Source organism: Ammospiza caudacuta, chromosome 26 (assembly GCF_027887145.1).
Source record: "Ammospiza caudacuta isolate bAmmCau1 chromosome 26, bAmmCau1.pri, whole genome shotgun sequence".
Classification (NCBI taxonomy): domain Eukaryota; kingdom Metazoa; phylum Chordata; class Aves; order Passeriformes; family Passerellidae; genus Ammospiza; species Ammospiza caudacuta.
The window spans coordinates 7,659,226-7,674,550 of NC_080618.1; the positions used below are offsets into that span (position 1 = coordinate 7,659,226).

The 15,325-nt window shown below is 61.1% G+C and overlaps 1 protein-coding gene across 1 annotated transcript; it reads right to left on the bottom strand.

Annotated features, from left to right (window-relative positions):
• Nucleotides 1-92: 92 nt before the first annotated feature.
• On the bottom strand, nucleotides 93-13,364 carry TCF7L1 (transcription factor 7 like 1). Its single transcript, XM_058820130.1, has 12 exons — nucleotides 13,149-13,364; nucleotides 13,010-13,070; nucleotides 12,179-12,309; nucleotides 4,740-4,823; nucleotides 4,158-4,290; nucleotides 3,722-3,824; nucleotides 3,390-3,473; nucleotides 2,973-3,116; nucleotides 1,912-2,071; nucleotides 1,464-1,571; nucleotides 1,118-1,202; nucleotides 93-1,027 (listed from the first exon to the last, which is right to left on the bottom strand). The coding sequence occupies exons 1-12, from the start codon at nucleotides 13,347-13,349 to the stop codon at nucleotides 645-647; spliced, it is 1,677 nt and encodes a 558-aa protein (XP_058676113.1). The 5' UTR covers nucleotides 13,350-13,364; the 3' UTR covers nucleotides 93-644.
• Between the last annotated feature and the right edge of the window lie 1,961 nt (nucleotides 13,365-15,325).

Consider the following 15,325-nt stretch of genomic DNA (forward strand, 5'->3'; position numbering starts at 1 on the left):
TGAGCGCTCCCCACAAAGACCACACTCACACCGCCGGCTGCAGCTGCAGTTTTTATTTCCTTTTGTGAAAAATAACAGGATTTTTTGAGGTGATAAAAACACAACCCCTCCCGGGGCTCAGCCCCAGGCCCTGCCCAGCGCAGCAGGAGCGTGGTGGGCAGGAGCAGCACCGACGGGGCAGCACCAGCCCCGTGCCAGGGCACGGAGCAGGATTTGGGAGCAGCTGGAGGCGTTCCTGCCCCTGGATCCGGGATGGAGAGCCAGTTCCAGCCCACGCCTGCCGAGTCTGGGGCTGGCACCACCGTGAGGGTCCATCCCCGAGCCCCACGGCAGCGACGGGCATCGGTTCCTCCCTCAGAGATCCCCCTCGGCGGCACCTTCTGGAGGGTCTATGCCATCATTTTTTTATCTTTTTTTTTTTGTTTTCTCCTTTTTTTTTTAATAAAAACAGTCTTTAGGTTGACCGCTGGCAGCAGCTCTGAGCAGAAAGCCCCTTCCCTCCAGAGCCTGCTCCCCAAAGAGTTCAGAAAGGTCAAATATTGACCAATAATGGTTTTGGCTGCGTTCAAATCTTGATTGTGGCTTCTGCAATGTACAGCGGGGAGGGGACGGGGTGGGGAAGGACAGGAGGGGAGGCTGGTCCCTCAGTCAGCGGGTTTGGTGACCAGGGACAGCGGCTGCGTCTGCAGCGCGGCCAGGGCGGCCGGCATGGCGCCGGGAGGGGAGGCCAGCAGGGCCGAGGGGGCCCCCGAGGCGAAGGGGACGGGCCTGGAGAGCAGCGAGGAGGAGGAGGAGGAGGAAGAGGAGGATTTGCTGAGCTGGGCCCGGGCCTCGGGCTTGGTGGTGAGCGAGAGCGGCTGGGCCTGCTCCGAGTGCGTGGCGGCCGGCGCGGCCGGCGAGGCCAGGGCGGCCGACGGCGTGGCCGGGGAGTCCAGCATGGAGCCGTGCGACGAGGCCGGGCTGGGGCACGGCTTCTCGGGCAGGAAGGGCACCACGCAGGGCTTCTTGCTCCGGGCGGGCAGCGAGCCTGCGGGGACAGGGACAGCGTGAGGGGCACAGGGGGCCTGAGGGGACAGGGATGGCGTGAGGGGACAGGGACAGCGTGAGGGGCACTCACCGTCGGCATCGGGGCCCTGCTGCTGCTGCTGCTGCTGTTGTTGCTGCTGGGCCAGCTTCTCGCGCTTCCGCTTTTTCTTCTTGCCCTGAACGAGAGAGTTTCAGCTCCTCCCGCGGCTCCCGGCTGCCACGGGGGTGCTGGGGTGGGACATGCGGATGGGAGAGCGCGTGGAGGGGACCGAAACCGTCACACGCTGCCCCAGCAGCCTGAATTCTGCCCCAAGCACAGCCAGCCCTCTCCCAGCACCCCAAACTCTGCCCCCAGCCCAGCCAGTCCCCTCCCAGCACAGACAAACCCCAGGAAGGGGCTGGGGTCCCCATGGAGGGGAGGGGGGGGTCACACGTACGTAGTTGTCCCTTGCTGACCAGGTCGGGTAGAGCTGCGAGTGCAGCTGCCGCTCCTTCCGCGCCAGCTCGTAGTACTTGGCCTGCTCCTCCCGGGACAGCGAGTGCCACTGCGGGGACAGCACGATGGGGACACCAGAACTGCCCCAGGGACCCCAGAGCCACCCCGGGGACCCCAAAACCAGGCTGGGAACCCCCAAACCCACACTGGGAATCCCAGAGCTGCTCCAGGAACCCCCAAACCCTCGCTGGGGACCCCAAAGGTGGCTGGAATCCCCAAATCCACAGTGCTGACCCCAAGCACCTGCTGTCCACCCCATCCCAGGTCACCAGGAGCTCCCTGGGGCTCCTGGGCTGGCAGTGCCCAGGTGCGGGGGCTGCAAGGTCCCTGGGGCAGTGCCCAGGTGGGCCCTAACCCCCAAAAGGGTCCCTGGGGTCCCTACTCCGTACCCTCCGTCCCAGGATCTGGTTGATGGCCGCGCTCTCCTTCAGCGTGCACTCGGCCACCACCTTGGCCCTCATCTCCTTCATGTACAGCATGAAGGCGTTCAGAGGCTTCTTGATGTGCGGCTTCTTCTCCTCCTCCTTCTTCACGGCCACGGGGGATTTCCTGCCATGGGAGGAGCGGGACAGGAGGGTCAGGACTTATTTTATGAAAAATCACGGACGAATTTTATGGAAAATCCTTTCCTTAGGATTTTTTCTCCTGAGAGGCTGAGAGGTCTCAGAAACGAAATGTAAACATTGATTATCTGCTGCTGTGGAATGCAACAGGTGCATCTGTGATTGGTCTCATGGGGTTGTTTCTGATTAATGGCCAATCACAGTCAGCTGGCTAGGACTCTCTCATCAGTCACAAGATTGCATTATCATTCCTTTCTATTCTTTTATTATCATTTATTTCTATTTTTTGCTAGCTTTCTGATTAAACCCTTACTTCTATTCTTTTAGTATACTTTTAATATATCATTTTAATACATCAATATATCATTTATATATTATGTTATTATATTAATATATCGGATTATAACATATCAATATATATACTATATTATACAATATAGTATATTGTAATACATTAATATACTATAGTATATTAATATATAATTAATGCGACATAACATATAATATATAATATATAATATATATTATATATAATATATATAATATATTATATATATTATATAATATAGTACAATATATAATTTTAATATATTTAATTAAATTTTAATCTTTAAATTAAAATATAAATTTTAAAATGTAAATTTGTAATACTTTAATTGTTTAATTTTCAAATTATTTTTTAATTTTAAATTTTAATCTTTAAATTAAAATTTTAATATGTTATATATTATAATATATCATTTTAATATAATATACATCACAAAATAATAAACCAGCCTTCTGAAACACGGAGTCAAGATTCTCTTTGCTCATTTTGGGACCCCTGTGAGCACCAGCCCGGGTCAGGACCCCCAGGAGCACACCCTGTCCCCCCTGTCCCCACTCACGAGGTGCCGGCGGGGCTGGAGCTGGGCTGGGGGGGCTCCTGCTTGACGATGGGGGAGACGATGGTGGGGTGGGGGATGCCCGAGGGGTGCAGCCCGTGCGCGGGGGGCGGCACCACGTGCGGCGAGAAGCGGCTGGACATCAAGCTGCACAGGAGGGGACAGACAGCAGGGGTGGGACAGACGGCCAGAGACCCCCCAGAACCGCCCGGGTTCAGAGAGCGCCTGCCCCAGCCCAGCCGGGAACCCCGAGAACGTGACAGAACCCAAAATTCACACTGGAAACCCCGAATCCGTGCTGGAACCCCAATCCACCCTAGAAACCTCAAATCCACCCCATAAACCCAGCCCCACCTGGACATGGAGGCATTCATGAGAGACCCCAGAGACCCCAAATCCGCCCCACAGACCCAGCCCCACCTGGACATAGAGGCGTTCATGGCCAGGGCAGGGTAGGGGTGCCGGAAGCCCCCGGCAGGGATGGAGTACACGGGCTGTCCTTGCCTACAAAAACACGAATTTTTTGGGGAAAAAAAAAATCCTTTTCCACTTCATGAGCACTCTTGGGCTGCTCTGTCCATCTGCAGGATCCCCAAATTTTCCAGCAGCACGGAGTCCCTCCCTTCCCACCCCGACAGGACCCCAGATTCTGCCCCAAGCACAGCCAGCCCCCTCCCAGCACCCCAAATTCGGCCCCCAAGCACAGCCAGCCCCCTCCCTGCACCCCAAACCCCAAAGCCCCCCGTCCTTACTGTGGCACGAGCCAGCCCAGCGGGGGTGGCAGCTGCCCCACGGCCCCGGGGGACAGGGGGTAGTAGGGGGGCAGCTCGGGGGGGTGCGGCGGCCGTGGGATCCCTGTGAGGGCAGAGGGGGGTCAGAGCAGCCAAGGAGCCCCCCGTGCCCCCCAGCACCTTCCGTGAGCACCCCAGATACCCCAGAGCACCACAGATCCCACTGAGCACCCTGTGCCCCCCAAAACACTTCCATGAGCACCCCAGATCCCACTGAGCACCCCAAATCCCCCCAGATCCCCTCCGAGCACCCCAGATCACCTCTGTGAACACCCCAGAGCCCCCTGTGCCCCCCAGATCCCCCCTTTGAGCACCCCAGAGCCCCCCTCTAGATGTGTCCCCCAGCCCCGCTCCTCACCCCCAGGTGTCCCCCAGGTGTCCCCCCAGCCCCGCTCACCCGTTTTGGGGTCGATGTCGGGGCTCAGGTGCCCGGGGGGCGAGCCGGGCGGGAAGGGCTCGCTGCTGTAGGTGATGAGCGGCGTCAGGGGGTGCATGTGATGGGCGTGCTGCACCACGGGCACCTTGTTGGACTGGGGGGAGAGAGGGCAGGGCAGGGCTCAGCCCACGGGAACGGCCCCAGGGAAGGTGTCCCTGCCCCAATGGAGGTGTCCCTGCCCCACCGAGGGTGTCCCTGCCCCAATGGGGGTGTCCCTGCCCCACCGAGGGTGTCCCTGCCCCAATGGAGGTGTCCCTGCCCCACTGAGGGTGTCCCTGCCCCAATGGGGGTGTCCCTGCCCCACCGAGGGTGTCCCTGCCCCAATGGGGGTGTCCCTGCCCCACTGAGGGTGTCCCTGCCCCAATGGAGGTGTCCCTGCCCCAATGGAGGTGTCCCTGCCCCACTGAGGGTGTCCCTGCCCCCTTGGCTCTTTAAGGTCCCTCCCCAGCCCAAACCACCCCCGCATCCCCCCCATGGAAGGGGAGAGGACCATGGGGATGCTGTGAACCCCCCCTGGGTCTGGGGGCTGCCCCTGTCTCTCACCAGGTGGGCGGGCGAGGGCGAGCTCCTGTCCTTGAGCGTGGCCCCGGCCGGCACGTCCAGCAGCGGCCACTTCATCTGCAGGTACTGTGGGAGGGATGGACACTGCCCTGCAGGGACCCCCACGCAGCCCCTGGGCCCCAAAAACCAAAAAACCCTGCCCCGAAAAATCCTGCCCCAAAAAAAAACCCTGCCCCAAAAAAAAAAAACAACCCTGCCCCAAAACCAACCCAGCCCTGGCCCCAAAACACCCCCAGGCCCAAACCCCCCCAACCCTGAAACATCCCAGTCAGCCCCAAAACGTTCCCAGAGCCCTCCAAAATAACCCCATCCCCAAAAGATTCCCCAGCATCAAAACCTCCCCCCAATCCCCAAATCCTCCCTAGCTCAGAAACAACCCTCTGACCCCAAAATATCCCCCAGCCTGGCCTGCTCAGCCAGCCAAGGACCCCCCAGCCCACGGGCACAGGGGTTTTGGGGTTTTTCTCCCAGTCTGGGTTAGGATCCTGCTGTGACACTGGGGTGTCTGCCTGGCACCCCAAAAAGGGGCTCTGTGCGTGTTTGGGGGGCCAGAGGCACCAGAGGGAGGGAGGGAGGGTCCCTGGAGATGCCAGGGCTGCAGAATGTGGGAACGTGGCGGCAGCAGCTGCTGCAGGAATTTCCCCAAACACAAACCTGCCTGAGCCCTGAGCCGGGGCAGCTGGAACCCAAACCCAGCGTTAACCCTGCCAGGACCCCCACCCAGGGCCCCCCGGCACGGCACAGCCCCGAAGCTGAGGGGTCCCCGAGCCCCCCAGCCCCAGGCCAGCCCCCTCCCCACCCCGAGGGGCTTTCTGGGCTGCCCTGTGAGCAGAGGAGATGCCAAGGGACAGCACTGGGGGAAGTTTTGGGGATAAAAGGCTGAATTCTCATTTTGGGAGCCTGGGGAAGGGAAAGGGAGGAACAGGGGGGACTCTCAAAATGTACAAAGCGGGGGGAGCCGCTGAACGGTTCAGTGGTGATGTGGGAAAATGACAAAATGACCCCCACTCCCTCCCCTTCCCCTCCTCTTCCTCCCCATCCCCTGGCTCCAGCTGGGACACAGCCCCACTGTCCCCCCACTGTCCCACAACGGGGACCCGAGCTGGGAAACAGCAGCAAAAAAAAAAAAAAAAAAAAAAACAAATAAAAAGAGAAAATAGTTGAAAATCGGTCACATTCCAGAGAGATTAGAGCCAGCCCTGGGTGCTCGTTAGCAGCCAATTAAAAGCAGGGGTAACCCCTTCCCTGCTGGAGCCCAGCCCCCCGGGAGCCCCCAGACCCAGGGGAAGGGGCCGGGGATGCCCTGGTGTGCAGCTGGGGGCGTTCACCAGAGGATTCCCACTCCTCCTGCCCTGCACAGGCTCCAGCCCAGCTGTGCTGCTGCCCTGGGCAGGGGGAGAGCCCCTGGTGGGTCCTGCTGTGGGTGCTGGTGTGTCCCACCCCATAGCCGCAGGTCCTGGCAGCTCCATGTGCCCGTGTCCCAGAGGGGTTTGTCACCCTCCTGTCCAGGGTTCCATCACCCAGCTGCGTGTCCCAGCCCCTCCTGTCTGTCTGTCCTGATCCCAGTGTCAGTGGATTGTTCCGGAAAAAAACACCCAAATTTGGCTCCAGGAGTGACAGGGAATGGGATTTTGGAGAGAAATGGGGATGCTGGGCTCGATGCATCCTCCAGTTCCTCCAAAACTTTGTGTTTGGGCATAAGAAGGTGGAAAAAACCCCCCAAATCTGCCCTGGTAGAAGGGTCTGGGGCTGCAAGCAGGGATGCTGCAATGGGGATGGCACCAGTGGGGACTGGGGGAAGCCCCAAAATGGGGAAAAAAGAGAGGGGAAAGGGGAAAAGGAGAGGGGAAATGGGGACCTGGCCTCTCACCCTCCTGAGGCAGGACGGGGTGTCCTCCACACCCCAACAAAGCCCCCCAGTGCCAACAGCCAGGCAGCAAAGCCAGCAGCATCCCGGCCCCACAGCTGCTGCATTCCCCGGGATGGCTGGGGAGGCAGAAATCCCAATTACAGCTGGATTTACAGCCCAGGCAAGCAGACATAAATCTCTCCCCCACCCCCGCCATCCATCCATCCGCTTCCCAGCCCAATAATCTCCTCCAGATGTTGCCCATGAGCACCAGCATGACAAATCCCAGCCAGGGGACTCCCAGGAGGGTCTCCTGCACCCCCACATCCCAGGGAGAATCCCAAAAATCCCCCAAAATAAGAGTTATTGTTCCATCAGGATTTAGGGTTTCTAAGGGCTTTAGGGTTGATGCAGGAGACATCTCCACGTTCTCTTTTGGTATTTTTTGGGTGACGGCAGCCACGCAAAGGGTGTCCCAGCTGGGGATGGGGATTTTGGGGTGGGGATGAGGGTTTGTCACACCCCAACAGCAGCTGTTTGTCCGTTCCCGTAACACAGGCACCAGATGGGAAATGCCAATGGGGCTGGGAGATGAAAAATAAGTTAAAAACAAAACCAACTCAATTTGGGATGAGCTTGGAGAGGTGGCACTGGTGCTACCTGATCCCCATCCACAGATCCCACATCCGCACCCTGGGTGGCATCTGAGGGAGAGCTGGGGCCCAGAGGAGGGTGGGCTGGGATTGGGAATGGGATCCATGGGCTGGGATTGGGAATGGGATCCATGGGATGGGATCCATGGGATGGGATGGATGCTGTGGATGAGGCTGGAGCACTGCAGTGGGCACAGCCCAGGGTGGTCCTGGGTCCACCCATGGGTGCCCCGAGCCTCTCCCACCCACAGAGGACCCCAACTCGCAGCCCCTGCTCCCCGTCCCCACAGCCAGTGGCCCCAGACCCCGCTGCTGGCCCAGGCTTTTGTCTGCAGCTCCCTCAATGGATCCATTCATGGCCTGCATCCTCTGGGGGACCCCAGCAGGAGCAACAGGCTCAGCCAAAGCTCCAGCACAGCCAGATCCGTGTCCCAGAGCTTCCAGAGCCTCCTGGAGCTGGGGATGGCACCAGCACAGCCAGCTCCAGTCCTGCCCCTCCCCTACCCTCTGCCAAGCCCTCACCAGCATCCCCAGCATCCCCAGGGACTCTCAAGATCCCCAATATTCCCAGGATCCCCAGGCTGAACACACAGGCTGAAATCCTTGCCAAAACACCACCAGAAAAGAGGCAAACCGAGAAGGGGCACATCAGCCCTTCCCCTCCTCCTCCATGCCCTTTCCCCAAACTCCCAGAGAGGAAAACACAGCACGACCGCTCCCGGTTCCATCCCCTTTTCCCTCATCCCTCCTCTTCCTCCGTCCAGGATGCACCGGGCACTTCCCCCCGGGTTCCTCTTCCCCGCCCGCGACTCGAAGGAAGGAAAACTAATGAAAAGCAGCTGCTGGGAATTCCAGAAGGATGATGAATGCGCCTCAGTCCCGGAACAATCCCAGGGCCGAGCAGAGGCGCCCCGAGCGCTTACTTCATCGCTTTAATTTGGGAATCGTGTTAGAAAAGCAGGGAGGAGGGAGGTTCGGGGGGTGGGAACCTCCTGGAGGTCTGCAAGCCCCGCCCAAGGGGTAATTAGCCGAAGAGCATAATTAAGGAGCGGGATAAAGGGGCCATTGTGTGCGGCAGCTCTGCGGAGCCTGCGAGAGGGAAACTGAGGCATGGGGAGGGCTCGGCGCCGGATCAGCCCAGCAGCTGCACACAGCAGCGAGGACAAGCCAAAGAGTGGGGAAAAACAGGGTTTTCCCTTAATATTTACCAGGTGGAGAAGGAGGGCGGCGCCGATGGGGGGCAAATCCCAAATAAAGCAGAAAATCCCGAATTAGTGCAGCAGGAAGGAGGAGGAACTGGTCCCAGGATGCTGAGCATGGAGCGGGCCCCCACGCCAGAAAAATCCCCCCATTCCAACACCTCCATCCGCATCCCAGCGCCAAAATCCCTCCAGGCTCTGCCAGAACCGCCAGCGAGACCCGCCCGGCTTTTGGAGCAGCCCTTCTCCCTGCCAAAAATCCGTATTTTAATCGTTTTCCTTGGCAGCAGCGCAGTTAAGGATCTATTTTCTTTAGGAGACAGATAGGGCTCTGTATCCTCGGGAATTCATCGCAGGAGTGGCGCAAAAAACGCCGGAATAGGTCCAGGTTATGGATTTTTCCCTCATTTATTTTGGGATCGTAGCCTGCCTCAGCGCATTAATTACACCGAGGTGCATTAATTACACCAGCACAGCGTCGGGAGAGCTGTTTGGATGGAATTCCACGCCTGAGGAAGGTTTGGATTTATTTAAATCCTCGCCTCCAGACTCGAATTCCTGGGGTTAAACTGGTTTTCTTGGGAATGGTGCCAATCCTGTGCACGGTCGCTGCTCCGTGCCTGGTTCCCATCCACTTCCCGAGCAGGAGGAAGATGCTGGGATGAGGTTTTGCCCAGTATGGATCCATCCCATTCTGGGTTTGGGGTAAAACCCATCAGCTCCACACCACCCTGAATAAATGGATCCATCATGTGGCAATGGGGATTTGCATCCATCCAGCTCGTGCACATCCAGAGTATTCCCTCTCCATCCACCTTGGGTTGTTGGGAATAATCCCAAGAAGCCAAACACCGCCTCACAGGTCCCCAATTCCTGATTGGAATTGAGGAAAATTGGCAGGAACGCTGCTCCCAACAATGCCACCGTCAGATTCCAGCAAATTCCTTCACCATCAGAGCAGAGCCCCCAAAATTCTCCCTGGGCAGAAACTGCCAGGAAAGTGATGCTGGGGACCACGGAGACTTCCCAAATTCCAGGATCCCAGCTGGAAGCATTCCAGGAGCAAAGTGAGTTCACGGAGATTGGAGAGCAGCAGCATCCATCCACTGGAGCTTGGTGGGTTGGCACAGGGATGTGACTTCTCCTGGTCTGGAGTGTGGAAAGGCACTGTGCAACCAGATTCCTAAATATTTCCCATATTTCCATAGATTTTGGAGTGGAGAAATGCAGAATTCCCAGTATTGCAAACAATCCCTCCAGCTGTTGGTGTGTCAGATCAGTGCTGGCACCTGCAGACTCATCCATCGCCTTCCCGGCCTCCTCCTCAGAGCATCTCCCAGCCACGGAGATTATCTGGGGATTGGGATTCTTCTCCTAAAATCTTTCTTCTCCCTTCAATCCACGGCACCTGGGTGGGTGCCATGGCCTCTGGGATGGCTGGGTCCTGCAGATCAGCTCCAAACTGGGGCAGAAACAAGAAGGAAACGGGGCAAGGGCAGTTCCCAGGGCAGGCTGTGCCTGCTGCTGCCACCCCGGAGCTCCGCGTGTCCAGGCCCACCCAGGGCACCCGGGTTGGGAGCTCGGTGCCCCGGGGCCGTGCTGCGTGTGGGGATGTGGGGCTGGATCCAGGGGCACCGGGGGCTGCTGCCAGCACGGGGCTGGGAGGCTGTGCCTGGGTATATCCAGATGCTGCGTCCAGCTGTGCCTGGATGGATGCAGGAGGGATCAGGGTGCCGTGTCCAGCTCTTCCTGGGTGTATCCAGGAGGGATCAGGGTGCCGTGTCCAGCTGTGCCTGGGTGTGTCCAGGTGCTGTGTCCAGCTCCATGGAAGATTCTGTCCCCAGAGGCTGAGGTGTGGAGTGAGGAGGCTGAGCCTGCGTGGATGCAGGGTCAGATCCAGGATGCTGTGCCCAGCTGGATCCAGACCTGGACCAAGGATGCTCTGTCCTGACTCTTCTTCTGTTTGATTGAGGATGCTGAGCCTTGCTGGGTCCAGTTCAGGGTCAGGATGTGCGTCCAGATGGATTCAGCACAGAGTCAGGGATGCCTGGAAGGATCAGGAACAGGATCCAACAGGAGATCAGGCACGCTGAGCCAGCAGGATCTGGTGTAGGGTCCAGGATGCTGCACAGAATCACAGGTGCTGTGCCCGGCTTGATCCAGAGCAGGACCAAGGATGCTCTGTCCTGCAGTGTCCTGTTTGACTGAGGATGCTGAGCCTTGCTGGTCCAGGGTCAGGGTGCTGTGCCAAGATGGATCCAGACCTGGGCCAAGGATGCTCTGTCCTGACTCTCCTGTTTGACTGAGGATGCTCAGGGTCAGGGTGCTGTGCCTGGCTGGATCCAGAGCAGGACCAAGGATGCTCCGTCCTGCAGTGTCCTGTTTGACTGAGGATGCTGAGCCTTGCTGGGTCTGGTCCAGGGTCAGGGTGCTGTGCCCAGCTGGATCCAGTGTGGGATCAGGGACACTGTGCCCATCTGGGATCTGGGGGATCCCTGTGCTGCCACACTCACAGGAGGGGTTGGTGCTGTGCACAGAGCTCTGCTGCTCTCCCGGGGGATCCAGAGCATCACAAAACTCCCCCGAGCCGCCCCCAGCATCCCCACAGACCCCTCACTAACCGGAGGCCCCATTCCGTCGGAATTCAGCCCAAATCCACGCTTTCCCAACGCCAGCCATCCCCCTGAAACATCCGGGAGGCGACACCCGCCCCAGCCCCTGTTAATTAATCCCCTTTCTGGGATTCATTAAATCATCGTTAGTGGCCGCTTGTGACGGATCCCGAGCCCAATCCCTGCTCATTATCCCGGATTCCCGGCCAGTGTTTGGCATCGCGGTCAGCCCTGCCTCATCCCCAACACCTCCTAATCCCAGGAGTGACAAATTGGGAATACAGCCTTTATCCAGCCGCGATAATTAGCTTATCTGCCCTCCCCATCCCGGGATTTGCACTTCACGGCCGCTCCAACCAGTTGCTTCCAGGAAAGCAAAAGTAGGAAAACCCTGAAAATGCGGAAAACCCTCCGGGGGAACCAGGGGGGTTCCGGGATTCCGAACCACCACAAACATTGTTATCACGTGTAAATTCCACACAGTTTCCTGTGGATCCGCAGAAATAACGTGGAAAAGCATCTCCGGAGCGAGGAATACACCTGGATGATCGGGAGCGAGGGGGTCCCACTGTCAGCATCCCCCCCCGAGGGGTCGGGACCCCCGGAGGGCTCAGAATTCCCTCCTCCCCTGGGGGGCTCTGATTTCCCCCCAGGATGGCCCCGTAGGAACACCTTGTGTTCCCAGAGCACCTCCACATCCCTCACATCGCTCTGGGACGCTGCCCGGGACGGTCTGGGGGTCGAGGGACCCTGCTGAGGGGAGGGGGTCGCTCCCCCTCGCCCACCCCCCCCCCCAGTTCTCGCTCAATTTGCTTAATCACTTCTCCCCCCGCGGCCAATGTCGGCCCATTAACGGCTTTAAAACCCGTTTAAATGAGAAAAGCAGCAGCTCAGGGTCAGGTTTCGGGGCGGGTCCCCCGGAGCGAAGCCCCCCCAAACTCCCCACCCCCCTCTAAACTCCCCCCCAAAAGGGGCGAAGTGAGCCAAAACTAAAATAAATAAACCAAATTTCTTTTTCTTAGCATCAGGTGGTCGGTGTCCTGCAGGACGGGCTTGGGGGGCTCTGAGCACCCGCGAAAGGTGAGGGGAGGGTCCGGGGGGCACTTACGGTGCGGGCTCCGCCGGGGGACAGCGCTCCGTTGGCGAGGTAGGGGCTGCCCAGCTCCGGGAGCATCAGGAACGGGTACCCGGGGTACGGGGGGCCCTTAAAGAACGCCCCATCCTGCGGCCGTCTGACCACTGCGGGAGAAGGGAGGGGGCGTCAGCGGGCGGAAGGGCGCGGGGGGACCCTCGGGGATGCCCAAATCCATTGGGGAGGGTCGCGGGTTCCTCCGGAGGTCTCCGACGGAATTTTGGGGGAGTCCTTGGTTCTCGCGGAGGGTGGGGGGGTCCCTCTGGGGGGCCCAAGTCATTTGGGGGGTTCCTCGATTTTTTAGGGGATCCCTGATTGTCTAGGGGGTCCCACTTGGGGGGCAGCTGGTGCGCCCCTCTGGGGGTGCCCAAGCCCCTTTGGGGGGGTCTTTTGGGGGATCTCCGCCGGGGAGGGGCCCGGTCAGGTCCCTTTGGGGTGTCCCTGGTTCTTCTGGGGGTCTCGGCTGCGCGGGGCAGCCCCGGGGGCGGCGGCGGCTCCCGGTGCCGGTCACTGCCCCCCGAACGGAGCCGGCCCCGGGGGCGTCCCGAGCCACGGGGGCACCGATCACCGATCCATGCCCGGGGCCGGTGGCCGGGGCGGGGACACGGGGGGGACACACACGGGGGGGACACGCACGGCCCGGAGGGGACCCGGCCCCGGGGGACACCGCGGGGAGGAGCGGAGGACACGGACACGGGGGGGGCACGCAAGGGGTCCCGCCCGCAGCGGGGGCGGAAACAAAGAAGTTGGGAAGTGCCGGCGGCTCCCGGGGGATGCGGCGGGCAGCGGGGAGGGGGGGTCCGGTACCTTCTGCCAGCGAGTCCCGCGGCTTCTGGAAACTTTCCCGGGGCGGCGGGGGCCGCTCCGCCTGCGGGGAGAGGCGGTGAGCGGAGCGGGGCCGGGCGGGGGGCGCCTCCCCCCGGCTCCCCGCCGCCCCCCGCCTCACCTCGGGGCCGGGGCCGGCCGCGCCGCCGGGGCCCCCCCGGTTCTCGGTCTCGCTGACCAGCGAGGACTTGAGCTCGTCCAGGTCCCCGTGGGCCGAGCCGCGCCCCGCGCCCTTGTCCTGCTCCTCGCCCTCGTCCTGGAAGGCGATGAGCTCGTCGGGGGCCCCCAGGTCGTCCCCCCCCGTGGGTTCCAGCTGCGGCATCGTGGGGTCCCGCCCCGGCCCCGCCGGGCCCCGCCGCCGCCGCCGCCACCGCCCGGAGGGTCGGGAATGCGCGGGGCGGCGGGGCGGGGAGGAGCCGGGATGCAAACCGACACCGGGGGCCGGGCAGGGGCTCGCGCCGCCCCGCCGGGCCCGCTCCGCTCCGCGAGGGTCCCGCGCCGGCCCCGCACCGGCCGCGCTCGGTGCCGCCGCGACCGGGGCTCCCCGCACGGTCCGGGGCCCCCCCATCCCGACCGGGGCTCCCCGCACGGTCCGGGGCCCCCCCATCCCGACCGGGGCTCCCCGCACGGTCCGGGACCCCCCCATCCCGACCGGGGCTCCCCGCACGGTCCGGGGGCTCCTGGCACGTTCTGCGGCCCCTCCATCCCGTCCGGGCTCCCCCCCGTCCCGTCCGTGCCGCCCCCATCCCATCCGGGGCTCCCCCACCCGGCCCAGGGTGCCCCAGTTGGGGTCTCCCCGTTCCACGCGGGGTGTCACCTCCCAGCCGTGTCCCCCGTCCCACGCGGGGTGACACTTCTGACCCATCTGAGCGTTCTCAGCTTACTCGTGGTCCCCCCATTCAGTCCGTGTTCCTGCCACCCTGCCCTGGGGTCCCCCTCGTGCCCTGGGTCCCTCCATCCCTCCCAGGGTGTCCCCTCCCGTCTCGGTGCTCCCATCCCTGCCCCCATCTGTCTCGGGGTGCCCCCATCCCACCTATGGTGTCCCCATCCCACCCATGGTACCCCATCCCTCCGAGGGTGCCCCCATCCCACCCCAGTGTCCCTGTCCCCCACCCCAGTGCCCCTGTCCCCCACCCCAGGAATGCTCCGGGGACGTGCCCACCCCTCCCCACGCTGGGAGAGGATCCTGCCATGATGGGACAGACTCATCCAAAACCCCTTTTCCTCCTTTTTTTGGTACAGGGCGGGCTCGTTCCCGCACGGCCGGCGGGGTGGCACCCAGCGGGGCTCAATCCATCACCCCCGAGGCGGCATTGTCCCGGTGAATCGCCCGCAGCCCGGCCGTGAACCCCAGTCCCAGGCACCTCCAGCAGCCCCCAGACCCCCGGCCCGCAGCCCCCGCCGCCCCCCGGCCGCGCAGCCCCTCGCTCTGCGCCACAAAGCTCCTTCAGTTGCTGCGCCTGAAATAGTCGATGAAAAGGCTTTTGTACGGTCGGGATCGCTGGTGACCCCGGTCCCCCCTGCCCAAGATTCCCAAGGAAAAGCGGGAGGCAGCTGCGGGGGGCCGTGCCGGCTGGCCCTTCCCGCTCCCGGCCCTCCAGATGTTTTATTGCCCTGCGTTTAATTAACATTTCCAGCCGCGTGCTCAATGGGGAGCTCACATCTGCCCCTTCTTCCCGCACCGCCCCTGGTTTGGGGGCTCATGGAGCAGGGGTGTGGATGTGTCCGGGGGTCTGGGTGAGTCCCGGGATGCTAAAAAATATAAATTATCGCCTTTTGCATTATTTTTGCCCATATTTCCCGTAAATTATTTGGGATGAACCCTCGAGGCGTGAGGAGGTGGCGGTTCCCAGCAAGGCACATGTGGGGGTGAACGTCCTGTGCCACCCAGCGCTCCCCAGGTGCCCCAAAACTTTGCCCTCCTGTGACGCCCTAAATCCTAAAAAAGGCAGCCCTGCAGTTTTGGGGTGTTTCCCAACATTTTTGTGGGTCCTACAAACACGGGAGAGCCTCCCTTGTGGGTTTCATCCACGGGTAGGTGAGACCTGGTGTTCTGGGGATCCGTGGGGCGGGGGATCCTTGGTCCCACTAGGAATTCTGGACAGCCGGGACCCCCGGGTACCCCAGGACCCTCTATCACTCATTCTCCGTCTCCCACTCCATCCCACCCCCCCAGCAGCGGGGCCGGGCAGGGGGACAACGAGCCGCGAATGTGCCATCAGCGCCCTGGGGACAGCGCCCGCGCCTCGGGTCACCTCCCGGGACCCCCAAGATCACCCCTTCGGGAGGGCCATCACC